The sequence below is a fragment of the Malus sylvestris genome, chromosome 15 (assembly GCF_916048215.2).
Source record: "Malus sylvestris chromosome 15, drMalSylv7.2, whole genome shotgun sequence".
NCBI lineage: Eukaryota > Viridiplantae > Streptophyta > Magnoliopsida > Rosales > Rosaceae > Malus > Malus sylvestris.
Window position 1 is genome coordinate 6,232,752 of NC_062274.1, and position 15,314 is coordinate 6,248,065.

Below are 15,314 nucleotides of genomic sequence, written 5' to 3' on the forward strand. Positions count from 1 at the left end.
GAAATAATTAATGATATTATTAATACAAAGGACCTTGATCAAAAATTGAAAAGTAATAAGGTTTTAATCAATAGAGTAGTAAAAATAAGGATGAAAACCTAATTACTCCTTTTTGAATATATCTTTTGGATGAGGATTCTCTCTCCTCACTGCCACCACTAACTCTATCACTCGCTCCTCATAAGAAAAAAACTACTAGGATGCAGATATAACACAAAAATGTTTAGTTGTAGAGTTGATTTTTGCACCTCAAGAAGAAGAATTTCCTCCTCCCATACGTCTAATAAATTTGACCTCAAAACCCTATGCATAAATAATTAGCCCTAAAGATCCAATTAAAATGGCACAAAGGGTGTAATGTACCCTAAGCACACGATGGGTATAGGTTGGTCAAGTGCTAAACGAACTGCCTCACTTAAAATTGAAAATAAAAAAAAGTTTGGCATTGTGTGCGGTCTTTTAAGAATTTCACAAATATCTACATCCGCCATTCTTAGTTGTGCATCCCTTATGAACGTTATTTCCAACTTTGTCGTTGCATGAAACAACCCAACCCCTTTATTTTTATTATTATTATTATTATTATTATTATTATTATTATGGTTTCTCTGTCGAGCACCTGATTTGTGGAAAGGTTAAGATCTGTAACTAAATTTTCGCAATTTGGGTTAATACTCATCTTTGTATTATGTTAATGCACAAAATCGGGTTGATATTGGGCCAACTAAATCCGAGCATAAATCACACATACGCACAAGAACACAACGATATATCGTGGTTCATCCCAAGTTTGGGCTACATCCACATTGGTGTAGATTCAATTTCACTATGTAAAATGAAGTTTACATTTTACATGGAGGCTTGTTGCTAAAGAGGTTAGAGTTTGCCATCTCCTAAAGTGAGGGTGAAGATTCCTTTATAGAACAAGAGTTTTCCTCTCCTGCATACATCATGGGACTAAGGAGTCAGGTCCAAATATTAAAACCCCATCTATGGTACAACATATAACAATTGACAACTCAAATTTTGCTTACTTTATTTTAATAAAATTAATGCATTTAACGGTGCGTATGAATCTTGCTCAACCACGTAACAAATTAATAATTTTGTTTCGCATATAAATTCCGATATATATAATTTATAAGACAATGTTACAAAATATTATAGTTCATCGGCTCTAATTAGATTGTAAGTTTTTTATTTTTATTTTTTATTAGAACAAAGACTAATTTTGAAAAGAGAGCATATGAGCATATGCTACTCATATGCCTTAAAACTCACTCCCAACAATATCATAAAACTTCAAACTTCAAACTTCACTACCGGCTCCGTTTTTGGCACAAAATAATAAACTCACAAACCACCAAAATTTACAACTTTAGTGACCATTCATTCATCAACAAATACCCCAAAAAACATATTATTATAAAAGGAAATAAATTAGTTAGAAAATCCCAATCCTCCCAACCAACCACGCAAAGCCCCGCAACCAAACACGCCCTTAAGTATGTGAGAGAGAGTAATCTTTCATTCGATTGGCTTTCACCCCAGCTGGACACGCGTCCTCCCCTTAAATCCTCAGGAACGGATTTGGATCCTCTCCAAGGCAATTGATCAGTATCATCCTGACCGGTGTCTGTGGATTGTTGAATCTTTATCCAACGGCTACAATTTTTATAACTTTTAAACTACCCTCTATTTATAGCCGTTAGATAAAAATTCAATAGTCCACATACACCGATCAGGAGGATCCCGATCAATTGCGTCGGAGAGGATCAAAATCCCTCAAGAACCTACCTAACCCATTCTGCTAAGAAAACGACTCCCTCACCTGCCTTACCCTTTGACGACGTCACAAACCAATCAATTCTCTGTTTCCCTTTGAAAAATAAGTCAAATTTCAGGGTAGCTGCCACGCTGGCAGAACGTCTTTCCGCCGGTCACGTAGCTCGCTCCCCCGCGGGTGAGCAGCCATCACCTTTTTAACTGCCGATTTCTTGCCTGCGGACCGCCACTGGCAAGCAACAGTAAACGCCGTCGTTTTCCCGCTTACTCGTTTTCTATCTCCGTTATCCCGGAGAGTGTGTTTAACGTTCTCTCTAGCAGCGTGAGATCCATCCGATCGTGTGATCGCCTGCGCTCAACCCTACGAAACGCTAAGTGGGTGCACCAATGCCAGTAAGTCGGTCACAAAAGACTCGTACACAATAACCAATAGTTGCCTTCCACGAACAAGATTTATGTGGAACCTGATGCAGGTTATCATTTCCCCTACCTCCTCAACCTTCCCAAAAATCAATGAGGTTCCTGTTCCCCACCCTGTCCCCTCTTTCTTTCTCAGTGTTGCTGAAGCAATTGCTAGGGTTGCCAGTGGGATTTCTTCAGGCCAATTCACACACCAAAACGCAAAAATTCACACGCTGAATTCTGCGTTTTAGTGCATTCGAAAATTCCCTGTATTCCAATTCGCTTCCCAGAAATTTCCCGATTCAATCTGATGAGTAATGACTGTCGCCACCAGTGAATGGCTCGCCTCGGCCTTCCCACCCTCCTCATCGCATTCCTCTCCGCCCTGATAGCCTTAACTGCAAACCCTAGCCACCTCCTCCTCGCTTCCGTAGACGATGAGTTTACGATAACCGATTCCTCCACCTCCGATTCCTATCTCTTCCACCAAGACTACTCGCCGCCGGCTCCGCCACCTCCGCCGCCGCGCCCGCCGTCGGTATCGTGCACCGATGACCTCGGTGGCGTCGGCTCTCTGGACGCCACGTGTCAGATAGTCTCCGATTCGAACCTCACCAGCGACGTGTACATAACAGGGAAGGGCAGCTTTTATATCTTGCCCGGAGTGAGATTCGGCTGCGCGATTCCTGGCTGCGCGATAATTATTAACATTACCGGTAACTTTAGCTTAGGCAGCAACGCGTCGCTTTTGGCTGGGGCTTTCGAGCTCACGGCGCACAATGCCAGCTTTCTCGAGGGCTCGGCGCTGAACACGACGGCGTTGGCGGGAAAGCCGCCGCCTCAGACGAGTGGGACTCCGCAGGGGATAGATGGGGCGGGAGGGGGACATGGAGGGCGGGGGGCGTCTTGTTTGGTGGACAAGAGGAAGCTTCCCGAGGACGTGTGGGGAGGGGATGCGTACTCGTGGTCGTCACTGCAAAGGCCGGCTAGTTTTGGGAGCCGAGGCGGTTCGACCAGTAGGGAGGTAGATTATGGAGGTTTAGGGGGAGGGAGGGTGAGGCTGCAAGTGAGGGAATTTCTAGTGGTGGAGGGGAGGGTTTTGGCTGAAGGAGGTGGCGGAGGGAATAGAGGTGGCGGTGGTTCTGGTGGCAGCATCTTCATTAAGGCTTATAAAATGTAATGTTCATCATCAATTCTCCTATATTTAAATTCGGTATTGGTTTTTTCTGTTAAATGAGCATTTTATGTTTTTATTCATATGTTGATGAGAATTGTAGGAGAGAGTAGATATAAGCTTACTGTGGTTAAGACGAGTTTGAATTTATTTGTTCATATTGAGAATGTTACAGAAATGCAAGGGAACATAAAAGTTATGTACGATATACTTCGATACCTAACATGATTATATCCTTGGTTTGGTTGAGTTTTTAGTTCGTTGAGGCAAGACAAATAGAGTGGAACATTGAAAGAACTGACAGAACATAAATTTTGATAGGTTGGAGTAAAATTTTACAATGCTACATTGTATTCACCCAGATTTTGCTTATAGATGTCCGGGCAGATATATGTGCATGTTTCAGTCACACATTGGTTGTACTTTTGAGTCTTGACATGCATTCTAAAACTCTTGTTTAGTCTACATCCACTTCCTTGTCTTTTGGAATGGAGTTTTTGTGGATACGTAAAGTGATGGAGAATGATGCTTGATCTTAAATTTTAGTTATATGTTTGAATTTGTGTTTTGATTGTTGTTTTCTACGCCGGTGACAAAAAAATGCTAGAAAAGTAACAACGGGTGTACATGGTTTGTGAATCAAAACATAAGCAATATATATTATTCAGGTGTGATTCTTATGTGTGCATAGGTGCTTGTAAATGTGCCACCATGTTTCATCTAATTGTTCTCATGTCCCAAGTCCATGTGACTGTTGGTATGATTGTGCTTTACATCTGCATCAAAGTTTTATCACTACAGATATTACTATGTGAATCTTATGCTGTGTGACCTATATGCCTTCTAAAGAATTCTGTTGTTATGAAGTGCAGGACTGGTATTGGCAGGATAAGTGCTTGTGGTGGTGATGGTTATGCTGGTGGTGGTGGTGGAAGAGTGTCAGTTGATGTCTATAGCAGGCATGATGACCCCCAAATTTTTGTGCATGGTGAGACACCATGTGTTTTGCCTGACATGGCTAGTTGTATTGTCATTTCTATAGAGGTTTTGGACCAATCTCATGTGCAATTCAATGTTTGAGATTTTCTTGACCTGTTTTTTAGCATTTTATGATATTCTATTAGTAGTTTCTCTTGTATCGTAATATACTGTTCTGATTTCAAAATAAATGTCTTTGAAGAGTATTTTTAGTGTTCATAATTGTTCATTGATCTTGTTAGTTATTTGTCAAAGACAGATTCTGTTCTAGTAACTCAGTTCAATTGGGCTTTTATCCTTAAAATGTTGGGTCATCTATCAGAAGATAAATTATTATTTATTTTTATATTAATTTAAGTTATGTTAATTTAAGTTATGATAATCTTAAAATGTAATTGTATCAGCTTTTATGAAAGCCCTCCTGAAGAAGTTAAAAAAGTTGTTTCGGTGGTGATTAGTTCTTGATGTGGAATGAGGGGATGTGACGTTAATTATCTCATTTTCAGGAGGAAATAGCTATGCTTGTCCAGAAAATGCAGGCGGGGCTGGGACTTTATATGATGCAGTTCCTCGAAGCCTCATTGTTAGCAATCATAACAAGTCAACAGATACAGAAACACTTCTTTTGGAGTTTCCTTATCAGCCTCTTTGGACAAATGTTTATATTCAGAATAAGGCTAGGGCCACTGTCCCATTGCTTTGGAGTCGTGTCCAGGTTTGTAACTTAAAATGTGTAACCTAGAATTTTTCTTCCTCCTCATTACAATTCCCAGCTTTGTGTATGGTTTATGTAAAAACACTTTTGTTGGATAAAGGGTGTTTTCTATTTAATATCCCTTTCCTTACTTTCATATAGATTTTGATCTGGTTTAAAAGTTCGAGAGAATACAGGTGTCGATACCATAAAAAATTAAAATTTGAGGAAAAGATTCAGTCATCCATTGTTTATGCACTGTACAGGTGCAAGGACAGATAAGCCTTTTGAGTGACGGTATGTTAAGCTTTGGACTTGAACATTATGCTTCATCAGAATTTGAGTTATTGGCTGAAGAATTGTTGATGAGCGACTCTGTAATTAAGGTAACTTGCAAATTTATGGATTTCATTGTTTGCAGTTCCTTGTTATATTAGATGCAATCTTGTTGACAATTTTTTTCAATTCCTTCAGATAATTTAATTTCACCTTGTACGAAGCCATATTTTTATTTATCTTTTATTTTGAACTTCATATGATGCTATGGTATTCTGATTTAATTTAATTTCACCTTGTACGAAGCCATATTTTTATTTATCTTTTATTTTGAACTTCATATGATGCTATGGTATTCTGATTTTTGAACTTGACGCCTTTGTATCCCCTCCTTTTCTAATTTCAGGTGTATGGGGCCTTACGTATGACTGTAAAAATGTTCTTGATGTGGAATTCCAAGATACTTATAGATGGTGGGGGGGAAGAAGCTGTTGAGACATCCTTGCTCGAGGCTAGCAACTTAGTTGTTCTCAGGGTAAGTTGCTTACTATCTCTTTGCATTTTGTGAAGTATGTCTTCGTTCATGGCAAGTAATCTTTCTTTATAATAGGGATCATCTGTGATACACTCTAATGCAAATCTGGGAGTTCATGGACAAGGTTTATTGAACTTATCAGGACCTGGAGATGGGATTCAAGCACAACGTCTGGTTCTATCGCTATTCTACAGTATTCATGTGAGTTGTTTTCCTTGATGTTGGACCCTCAATGTCTAATCTTCTGTTTACACGTACGTCGTTGAACTGTTTATTCTTTTGTTCTAAAATTGATTAGCAGTTCTGGTCATGCGAGCGCTTATGGATGCTTGTTCCTCTCATACTTTTTCCTTATGTAAATGGACTACGTTCTGTTTTATCAGTCGGTTGTTTAATCTAATCATGACATTTTGAATAGAAATATATCATGGGATTTGATAAGCCATCATCTTGGATCATTTATGTGCTGTAGCATGCCAGCAAATTCCATTTCCCCCCAATACATAATTATTTATTACTTCTTTTTCTTTATGAAGGTTGGGCCTGGATCTGTTTTGCGTGGTCCTTTAGAGAATGCCACAACTGATTCTGTGTAAGTTTGACTCGGGTTATTGTTGTTGAATCTTCTTCCCCAACCCCCAAAAATAAATGGGGAAATTTATATGGTCCTTTAGTCACTAGATTTTTCAATTTTCATTTTTCATAGGACACCAAAGCTTTATTGTGAAAACGAAGATTGTCCCTATGAGCTACTTCATCCACCTGAAGATTGCAATGTGAACTCATCCCTGTCCTTTACTCTTATGGTGCGTATCATTTGAGTGATGCAGTAATGGGGCTCAGTAGTTAATTTGTGTATTCAAGCTTCACAGTCTTGTTACTTTTCTTTGTCAGGTATGCCGAGTTGAAGATATCATTATTGAAGGCCTCATAGAAGGATCTGTTGTTCATTTTCACCGGGCAAGGACCATTGCTATCCATTCTTCTGGAGAAATAAGTGCATCAGGAATGGGTAAGATTTTGGGATCCCACCGTCCTATCCCAATTCCAACCCCAGAATACATGATGCAAAGTTTTAATGCTTGGAAACAATAATCCTTCTTGAATTACATATACATGCAGGTTGTACTGGTGGTATTGGCAGTGGCAACATATTAGGCAATGGAATTGGCAGTGGTGGGGGGCATGGAGGTAAAGGTGGGGCTGCATGTTATAATGACAGTTGTGTTGAGGGTGGAATCTCATATGGGAATGTGAAGTTGCCTTGTGAACTTGGTAGTGGAAGTGGATATGACTTTTCAGCTGGCTTAACTGCTGGTGGTGGTATTATCGGTAAGCTTATGTTTGACTTGTATATTTTTACACTTCAATTAAGTTAAAGTTACCATTTCCAATTCTTTTTCCCATTGTAATACATTGTATTTTCCAAACAGTAATGGGTTCTTTAGAACATCCCTTGTCAAGTTTGTCTGTTGAAGGCTCGCTGACAGCTGATGGTGAAAGTTTTGAAGGGACTGCTGTGAAGGAAAAGTTTGCCCTTGCTGATAATACAACTGGAGGCCCTGGTGGTGGGTCTGGTGGAACTATACTTTTGTTCTTGCGAACACTAGACCTTGGTGAGACTGCCATTCTTTCAAGTGTTGGGGGATATGGTAGTTCAATTGGCGGTGGTGGAGGTGGTGGTGGAAGGATTCACTTTCATTGGTCAGATATTCCCACTGGAGATGTGTATCAGCCCATTGCAAGTGTGGACGGAAGCATCCTTGCAGGGTTTGTATTGTCTAGTTTGCTCTTATTTACTTACGGACTATTATGATTAGGACGCCACTTTAAAACAATTTTGGAAGGGTATTATTTTGTGATCAACTATCTGAGGAAGAAAAAAAGGAAGGGAAAGGAACAAATAATTTATTGGTTTTCAACTATACTGCAGGGGAGGGGTGGGTGGAGACCAGGGTGGTGCTGGAGAAAATGGAACAGTGACGGGTAAAGCTTGCCCAAAAGGTCTTTATGGGACCTTTTGTGAGGTATTCTCTCTCTTTCTCTCTCTCTCTCTCTGTCTCTCTCACGCACACACGCACGTGCACGCATTGTAAGTCTATAAGTAAGAAATGAGTCGTACGGTAGGCAGTGATATTATTGCACTTTGAATGTTAATGATCGCTACTCTTATATCTTTCTTTTTTAGGCATGTCCAGTTGGCACTTATAAGAATGCTATTGGGTCAGATAGAGCACTTTGTCATCATTGTCCTGCTACTGAGCTTCCCCCTCGTGCAATTTATATATCTGTCCGAGGTACTTCTATAACATTAGTGATTTATTACTTTATTAGGAGCCAGAATACCTACTGCCTTTGAGTTTCTAATGGCATTGCGTCCTTTGATTTGTAGTCTGTTGAATTTTGTCTCCCGTACCCTATTAGTCATTACTTGCGGAAATCACGTCCAAAATGTTTGCAACTTCTGGTATCTAATCATGAAACCATTCTTTGTTCTTTTATCAGGTGGTGTTGCAGAGGCTCCTTGTCCTTACAAATGCATTTCAGACAGATATCACATGCCACACTGTTATACTGCTCTTGAAGAATTGATTTACACATTTGGTGGGCCTTGGCTGTTTGGTCTTCTTCTGATTGGGCTCCTCATCCTGTTGGCTTTGGTGCTCAGTGTTGCACGTATGAAATTGGTTGGTGTTGATGAATTACCAGGCCCTGCTCCCACTCAACATGGCTCACAAATAGACCACTCTTTCCCTTTCCTGGAGTCATTGAATGAGGTTTTATCTTGTATAATAGAACCTCTCTCTTTCTGTCCCTCTATCTCTTTCTCTCTCTTGCCTCACTTTTGAGATTAATAAGGTGGTATTCATATTGTAGGTTTTAGAAACAAACAGGGCTGAGGAGTCACAGAGCCATGTGCACCGGATGTATTTTATGGGTCCTAATACTTTTGGGGATCCTTGGCATTTGACTCACACTCCTCCAGAACAAATAAAAGAGATTGTGTGAGTTTAAGTTTTATATATCATCTATATACTGTCATTTTGGTATCCACTTGGAATTTCAAGGAACGTTTAAGTTATGGCCATTTTCTTAATATAAATTATTGATCTTAGTCTGCATTATAACAAATCGGAAAGATTATAGTTTGAAATATAGCATTCCCTCTGGCAGATATGAGGGGCCATTCAATACATTTGTCGATGAGATTAATTCCATAGCCACATATCAATGGTGGGAGGGAGCAATGCACAGCATTCTCTCTGTTCTTGCATACCCCCTTGCATGGTCATGGCAGCAGTGGCGCCGAAGATTGAAACTGCAACGTCTGCGTGAATTCGTTCGATCAGAGTATGATCATGCCTGCTTAAGGTCTTGCCGTTCGCGTGCTTTATATGAAGGGATTAAGGTTTGAATTTCATTATGGGTTCCGTGTTGAGGGTCATGAATTAACTGTATACATTGTCTGTGATTAATTCCCTTCATATGATAGAAGGGTGCTTCAAACTAATTTATGTGCATTATGTGGAGTTGGTTTTACATCCTGTAACCTTTGATGTAAATACTGTCAGGTAGCTGCAACTTCTGATTTAATGCTAGCATATATGGACTTCTTCCTTGGTGGTGATGAAAAGAGAACTGATCTTCCCCCTCGTTTACATCAAAGGTTTCCGATTTCATTACCTTTTGGAGGTGATGGAAGTTATATGGCCCCTTTCTCACTTCACAGTGATAACATTGTTACAAGCCTCATGAGTCAGGTTTGTTGATTGATGCTGACGAATCCAAATCTCAGCCGGCTAAACTGATATTTTTATGCTCTAGCTTCTAAAGTAGTTTATTAATATTAATGCTTTTTGTGTGCAGGCAGTCCCGCCGACCTCATGGTACCGTATGGTTGCTGGTTTGAATGCACAGTTGCGCTTAGTTTGCCGTGGGCGGCTAAGAGTTACACTTCAGCCTGTCCTTAGGTGGCTAGAAAATTATGCCAATCCTGCTTTGAAGATTTATGGTGTACGTGTTGATCTTGCCTGGTTTCAGGCTACATCTTGTGGTTATTGTCATTATGGGCTCGTGGTGGATGCTTTTGAAGAAGACAGTGAACCTGCCTCTGTTGGAAGCATTGATGGAGCAATACGAACTGAAGAATCACGGTAATGGCTTCTAATGTTTAGAAAAGTATATACTTATTTACTCCTTTTCATTTAGACCCCTTCCTACTTCGTTCTTGTATTAGATAATTGTATGAACTGATTGTGGTGTAGTGAAAATTCTGTGCATGATTAGGGGTAAATACACACACACTCGTCTTACAATATTGTCATTATGGTTTGATACCTTTAAGTAGGGGTTGGGAATCTCTGGATAGGGATGTAAAGAAGCATACCACAGATTAAAAGATAAGAGGAAACTTGGAACAAAGATAGCATGCATGAACATGCAAACACAGTGATGTTTTGGTATGAGAAATACAAAAATAATGGTATAGGCATAGCATCAAATTGATAAGTCCGCATGCCTGTGTGATAATATTTGAAGGGATTTAAGTAGTATAAAGCTCTGGTTCGAGTACTTTTGTATTCAATACAGTTGGAGGCGAGCTGAGTCTGTCTTTCCTCTGACTTTCAGTGCAAATTACATAGAAGATTCATCTGGTCATTTGAGACAATCGCTCCTAAACCAGTCTCACAGAAGTGAAAATTTTATGAGGCCAAAAAGAGCATGTGGAGGGATTATAGATGCCAACAACATACAAAAGCTTGAGGAAAAGAGAGATATGTTTTATCTTCTCTCTTTTATACTTCATAATACCAAACCTGTTGGACACCAGGTATCTCTCGTGCTTATATTAATTTGTCTTGGAGATTTCAAATTTCTCATTCTAAACATATACTTTTACGAACTGCAGGATCTCGTTGGTTTAGTTATCTCAATGCTTCTTTTAGGAGATTTTAGCTTAGCCTTGCTTACATTACTCCAGCTGTATTCATTTTCATTGGTGGACGTCTTTCTGGTTCTATTTATTTTACCCCTTGGCATTCTTCTCCCGTTTCCTGCTGGTATCAATGCTCTATTCAGTCATGGACCCAGACGTTCTGCTGGCCTTGCACGTCTACATGCTTTGTGGAACCTTACATCCTTGATTAATGTTGTAAGTTGCTATTTTTAACCCTCTGCTTCAAGTCTTTGTTCTCCTAGTAACATCTTTGGATTCGAAAGCTTCTTGTCTGGTTACTCGAATCTGGGTCCACTAATTTGTATTGTGTGTTGGTCATGTGTTCTTTTGGCAGGTGGTTGCTTTTGTTTGTGGTTACGTTCATTATAACACTCAATCATCAAGTAGAAAACATCCCTTTCAACCCTGGAGTGTTAGCATGTGAGGGGATCTCTCTGTGCCAAAAACTTGATTAGTTGAGAGATTGTAAGTTATATCCGACACAACAGTCAACTAACAGTTTGTGTTTGTGTTGTCGGGTTGGTGGTGGGTGCAGGGACGATAGTGAATGGTGGGTTTTTCCTGCCGGTCTGCTGCTTTGTAAAGTTTTTCAGTCGCAGCTAATCAATTGGCATGTTGCGAATCTGGAGATTCAAGACCGTTCGTTGTACAGCAATGATTTTGAGCTCTTCTGGCAGTCGTGATGGCCGTGTTTAAGGAGAAGATAATTTATTTTCCACAATTAACATGTTCTTTTGGCTCTTTTTTTGTAAGACACATTTGTTTTGTAGGTGAGGGAGTGACAATTTGACATAGGTTAGAAAAAAGAAAAGAAAGAAAATATGTTGAAATATGAAGAGACGCTGGTGAAAGTAAAAAGGAAATAGAGGAGAGAAGGGAGTTATTTACGTAACCACTTCTGGCAAGTCGGTTTTTGTTGTTGTAAATAATAATTATACTCCCTTTCTCCACTACTTGGTTCTTCAGCCCTGACTTTTCCAAGTGTAATTTGATTAGAAATTTAACCCCAAAAATAATTTGATTAGAGCTGGCTCCTGGCGGGGGAGATTCCGGTTGGAAGACGGTTAACAGCAATCGTTGTTGAGAGGTGCTGCTGACTGATTGGTTCCCGAGAAAATAAATATGCACTCTGGTAACCGCGGGATTCGTAATTGCAGCCGCTCATCGATCCTTCTTCTGTTTGTTTGGTTTCCCAGAAAGGTAGGGCAAACTAGCTTTCGTGCAAAAAACGACGAGTCCTCCTTTCTTTTGGATTTACCAAATTGCTGACGGATTACTGTAATCTAATTTCATTTTAATTAATGAATTTTGATACAAAAATAATATTGAAAGACTGACTACAATACTTACCTGTATTTAATATTAAAATTTTCCCACGCATTGAACGATTGATTTTTAAATTTCTTCCGGCTTTTTATTCAAGTTCCGACCTTCCAAATCTCCAAATGTTCTGATCTGTCCGAAATTGCCACCTGGGGTGGTTGTGACGTTCCAACCTTCACTGTCAGTGACTAGCAATCTCATGCCAAATACGCTCCTCACCCGAATAAAAAGAAACCGGGTATGGATCTCCTGCTTTTACTAGAAAACACTAACTTTCCTGGACCGTCGATTTTGGTAGGTCCGCTGAGATTCACAATACTATAAATCTACACGGCAACAGGTAATTACGCCCTGAATTTTGAAAAACTTAGGCACAAGTCCGGAGCGGGAGACCACGTGGCGACAGCTGGGAATTCGACCGTTGCGAAGTGCTTATTCAATCCCTTCTTTAGCATTCCCTTTTCCTTCGTTCTTTCGCCCTCGCTTTCTCTCTCTCCATCTTTCTTCCTCTCTCTCTGCTCTCTCATGGCGATTGCTGCTGAGAACCAGGCCCCCCAAGAGAAGGTGAGAATCAAAGAAAAGCCAGTTTCAATTTTTGTAGCAGTTAGGGATTATTGAGTTCCCCATTTCGAATTCTAGGGTTTCCATTTCATTTCGATTCTTTGGTTTTCCTCTGAGAATGATATTTGCATGAATTTTTTTTAAGAAGATTGTGGTTTCTTTAGGTTTATGTGAATTTTTAGATCGCACTTTTGAGATTCGAATTCGAAGATTTAGAAATCTGGGGTCGGTCAATTAGCTTCATTTTTCTAGAGTTCAAGAATTCAATGTTAGCCTCTGCTAATTTTTTGAACTTTTATTTAATTAATTTGTTTTGTTTGTTTTTAAGATGATTTTATAAAATGGGTTCGTTTTCAGCAGGCTTCTTCGGAGGTTTCAGCGACGGAGACAAGAAGATGGACGCTCAATGACTTCGACATCGGAAAGCCTCTCGGACGAGGAAAGTTTGGTCACGTCTATTTGGCAAGAGAGAAAAGGGTATGCTCTTTTCTTCTTTATTATGGGTATGCATTTTGCAAATTTTGCGCTTTTCTGGGCTGCTATATAATTTAATCCTCTGGTAATTGTGCTCATTTCATGGGAACTTCGATATGTACGCTTTAGGTTGCCTTGTTCTTGATATGTCGTTTCTTTGTTTGTTATGAAGATTGGCATGAATAGGTAAGTCTAATTTGGGAAGTTATGTTTATGTGCCACAAAAGGAACTACCTTAGAGAGATTTTGGTTTATTTATACGCATTCTTCTTTGCTTGCTTCCTTTCAGCTGTGACCTAATTTGATCTATGTGTATCCCTTGAACAGAGCAATCACATTGTGGCACTTAAAGTCCTCTTCAAGAGCCAGCTGCAACAGTCTCAGGTTGAACATCAGCTTCGTCGCGAAGTTGAAATACAAAGTCATCTCCGACATCCCAATATCCTACGCCTCTATGGCTACTTTTACGATCAGGTATTTTTCTCTTAAGGTCCTACTCATATCTTAACACCTTAAACTTGCATACTCAATGGAAGGAACGGTCATTTACCTTTCTCTGGAAATGTATTTTTTGCAGAAACGAGTTTATTTGATATTAGAATATGCTGCCAAAGGTGAACTATACAAGGAACTACAGAAGTGTAAATACTTCAGCGAAAGGCGTGCTGCCACTGTAAGTTGTTTTTATGCAGTGTTTCTCAGAACACAAATAATTTACAGTGCTATGTTATTTATTTATGAAAATCTGGACTATGATACTGACGGGTGTCCATTTATTGCATTGGCAGTATGTTGTATCATTAGCCAGGGCCCTTATATACTGCCATGGAAAGCACGTAATTCATAGAGATATCAAACCAGAAAACCTCCTAATTGGTGCTCAGGTGGTGATTCCCATTCATGCTATTGTATGCTTCCTTTCATTTTTTTAGTATTGCATATTTGGTGTTTCTCAAATCAATGTGGATCTCCTTTGATAGGGTGAACTCAAGATAGCAGATTTTGGGTGGTCAGTACACACATTCAACCGCAGGCGGACCATGTGTGGCACCCTTGATTACCTCCCTCCAGAAATGGGTATGCTAATAAAAGAGACTTTATGTTGTTATGCAAAATCTTAGAGGACTTGTCTTTATTGATTTCACTTGCTTATGTTACCATATGTTTGATTTCATGCTTTAGAAATAGGTCCAAACTGATCATCTTTCACCATTATACCTTACTAACACTTCTGGGGTTGTGAAACTTGTCATGATACAGTGGAGAGTGTAGAGCATGATGCTAGTGTGGATATCTGGAGCCTTGGCGTCCTCTGCTATGAGTTCCTATACGGAGTCCCACCTTTCGAGGCCAAGGAGCATTCGGACACATATAGAAGGTAAGGTGACTGCAAAATGATTTAAGTTCACAAAATAACGTTTGTCATCACCGAATATCCTATTCACATTGTTAATATGGCTCTGCTATTTGTCTTCACAGGATTGTACAAGTGGACCTGAAGTTTCCTCCTAAACCAATTGTCTCTGCTCAGGCAAAGGACCTCATTAGTCAGGTTTTTGCCCTCATTCTTTGCACTTCAATCCGAGTACTTGGTATTCTTTGTTGCTTCAAAATAAAGGGGTTATTAGTAATGCCTGAATTGTTTTGCTTTGAAATGCAGATGCTTGTCAAGGATTCTGCTGAACGCCTGCCGTTACACAAGCTTCTTGAACATCCATGGATTGTTCAGAACGCTGAGCCCTCTGGCGTATATAGGATATAATTTTCCAACTGAGGAGATAATGGCAGTCGATTTTTATGTTCCTTGAGCATCTAAACATTTTTTTCTAGTCGGCCAACCATGTGATGTAATACTTCCTTGTATGAATCCATTGATATAATTTGTTTGTTAATAAAAATTCTTTGCTTTGCGCAACAATAGTTCCTGTGAGTTAATTTAGCTGATAAGTAAGTTAAATGCCCCACGATTTGTTGACATTTTTGCTTCCATTTTCGCTTGCTCAGTTTCTCCGATGCTTGCATGGCACGGAGGTGAACTCAGAGGTTTGTAGTGAGTTAATTTAGCTGATAAGTAAGTTAAATGCCCCACGATTTGTTGACATTTTTGCTTCCATTTTCGCTTGCTCAGTTTCTCCGATGCTTGCATGGCACGGAG

At 39.7% G+C, this 15,314-nt stretch overlaps 2 protein-coding genes across 4 annotated transcripts; both read left to right on the top strand.

Annotated features, from left to right (window-relative positions):
* Positions 1-2,257: 2,257 nt before the first annotated feature.
* On the top strand, positions 2,258-11,875 carry LOC126602510 (uncharacterized). 2 transcript variants are annotated; one of them, XM_050269410.1, is made up of 22 exons: positions 2,260-3,363; positions 4,234-4,349; positions 4,846-5,054; positions 5,300-5,419; positions 5,716-5,844; positions 5,920-6,045; positions 6,381-6,436; positions 6,551-6,650; positions 6,739-6,856; positions 6,967-7,176; positions 7,278-7,614; positions 7,778-7,871; positions 8,033-8,141; positions 8,350-8,621; positions 8,722-8,849; positions 9,019-9,253; positions 9,417-9,605; positions 9,712-9,998; positions 10,474-10,675; positions 10,754-10,996; positions 11,136-11,221; positions 11,337-11,875. In XM_050269410.1, exons 1-22 carry the CDS (start codon positions 2,525-2,527, stop codon positions 11,482-11,484), a joined length of 4,353 nt encoding a protein of 1,450 aa, XP_050125367.1. In that variant the 5' UTR covers positions 2,260-2,524; the 3' UTR covers positions 11,485-11,875. The 2 variants fall into 2 exon arrangements, with proteins under 2 accessions (XP_050125368.1, XP_050125367.1); XM_050269411.1 differs by lacking the exons at positions 6,381-6,436; positions 6,551-6,650 and having other exon boundaries at positions 2,258-3,363.
* A 631-nt stretch (positions 11,876-12,506) lies between these two features.
* LOC126602512 (serine/threonine-protein kinase Aurora-1) lies at positions 12,507-15,079 on the top strand. Of its 2 annotated transcripts, none has more exons than XM_050269413.1 (9): positions 12,507-12,688; positions 13,043-13,162; positions 13,487-13,633; positions 13,737-13,832; positions 13,948-14,043; positions 14,140-14,236; positions 14,420-14,537; positions 14,639-14,711; positions 14,820-15,079. In XM_050269413.1, exons 1-9 carry the CDS (start codon positions 12,650-12,652, stop codon positions 14,919-14,921), a joined length of 888 nt encoding a protein of 295 aa, XP_050125370.1. In that variant the 5' UTR covers positions 12,507-12,649; the 3' UTR covers positions 14,922-15,079. The 2 variants fall into 2 exon arrangements, with proteins under 2 accessions (XP_050125370.1, XP_050125371.1); XM_050269414.1 differs by having other exon boundaries at positions 12,508-12,688; positions 13,046-13,162.
* The last annotated feature ends 235 nt before the right edge of the window (positions 15,080-15,314 follow it).

Excerpts from the sequence above, each read along its gene's own strand:
- LOC126602512 (XM_050269413.1), top strand. The coding sequence starts at position 12,650 with ATGGCGATTGCTGCTGAGAACCAGGCCCCCCAAGAGAAG. Across the intron at positions 12,689-13,042 it reads ACCAGGCCCCCCAAGAGAAG|CAGGCTTCTTCGGAGGTTTC; the intron begins GTGAGAATCAAA and ends GTTCGTTTTCAG. Across the intron at positions 14,237-14,419 it reads TTACCTCCCTCCAGAAATGG|TGGAGAGTGTAGAGCATGAT; the intron begins GTATGCTAATAA and ends GTCATGATACAG.
- LOC126602510 (XM_050269410.1), top strand. The coding sequence starts at position 2,525 with ATGGCTCGCCTCGGCCTTCCCACCCTCCTCATCGCATTCCTCTCCGCC. Across the intron at positions 9,999-10,473 it reads ATACGAACTGAAGAATCACG|TGCAAATTACATAGAAGATT; the intron begins GTAATGGCTTCT and ends TCTGACTTTCAG. Across the intron at positions 11,222-11,336 it reads CAACCCTGGAGTGTTAGCAT|GGACGATAGTGAATGGTGGG; the intron begins GTGAGGGGATCT and ends TGGTGGGTGCAG.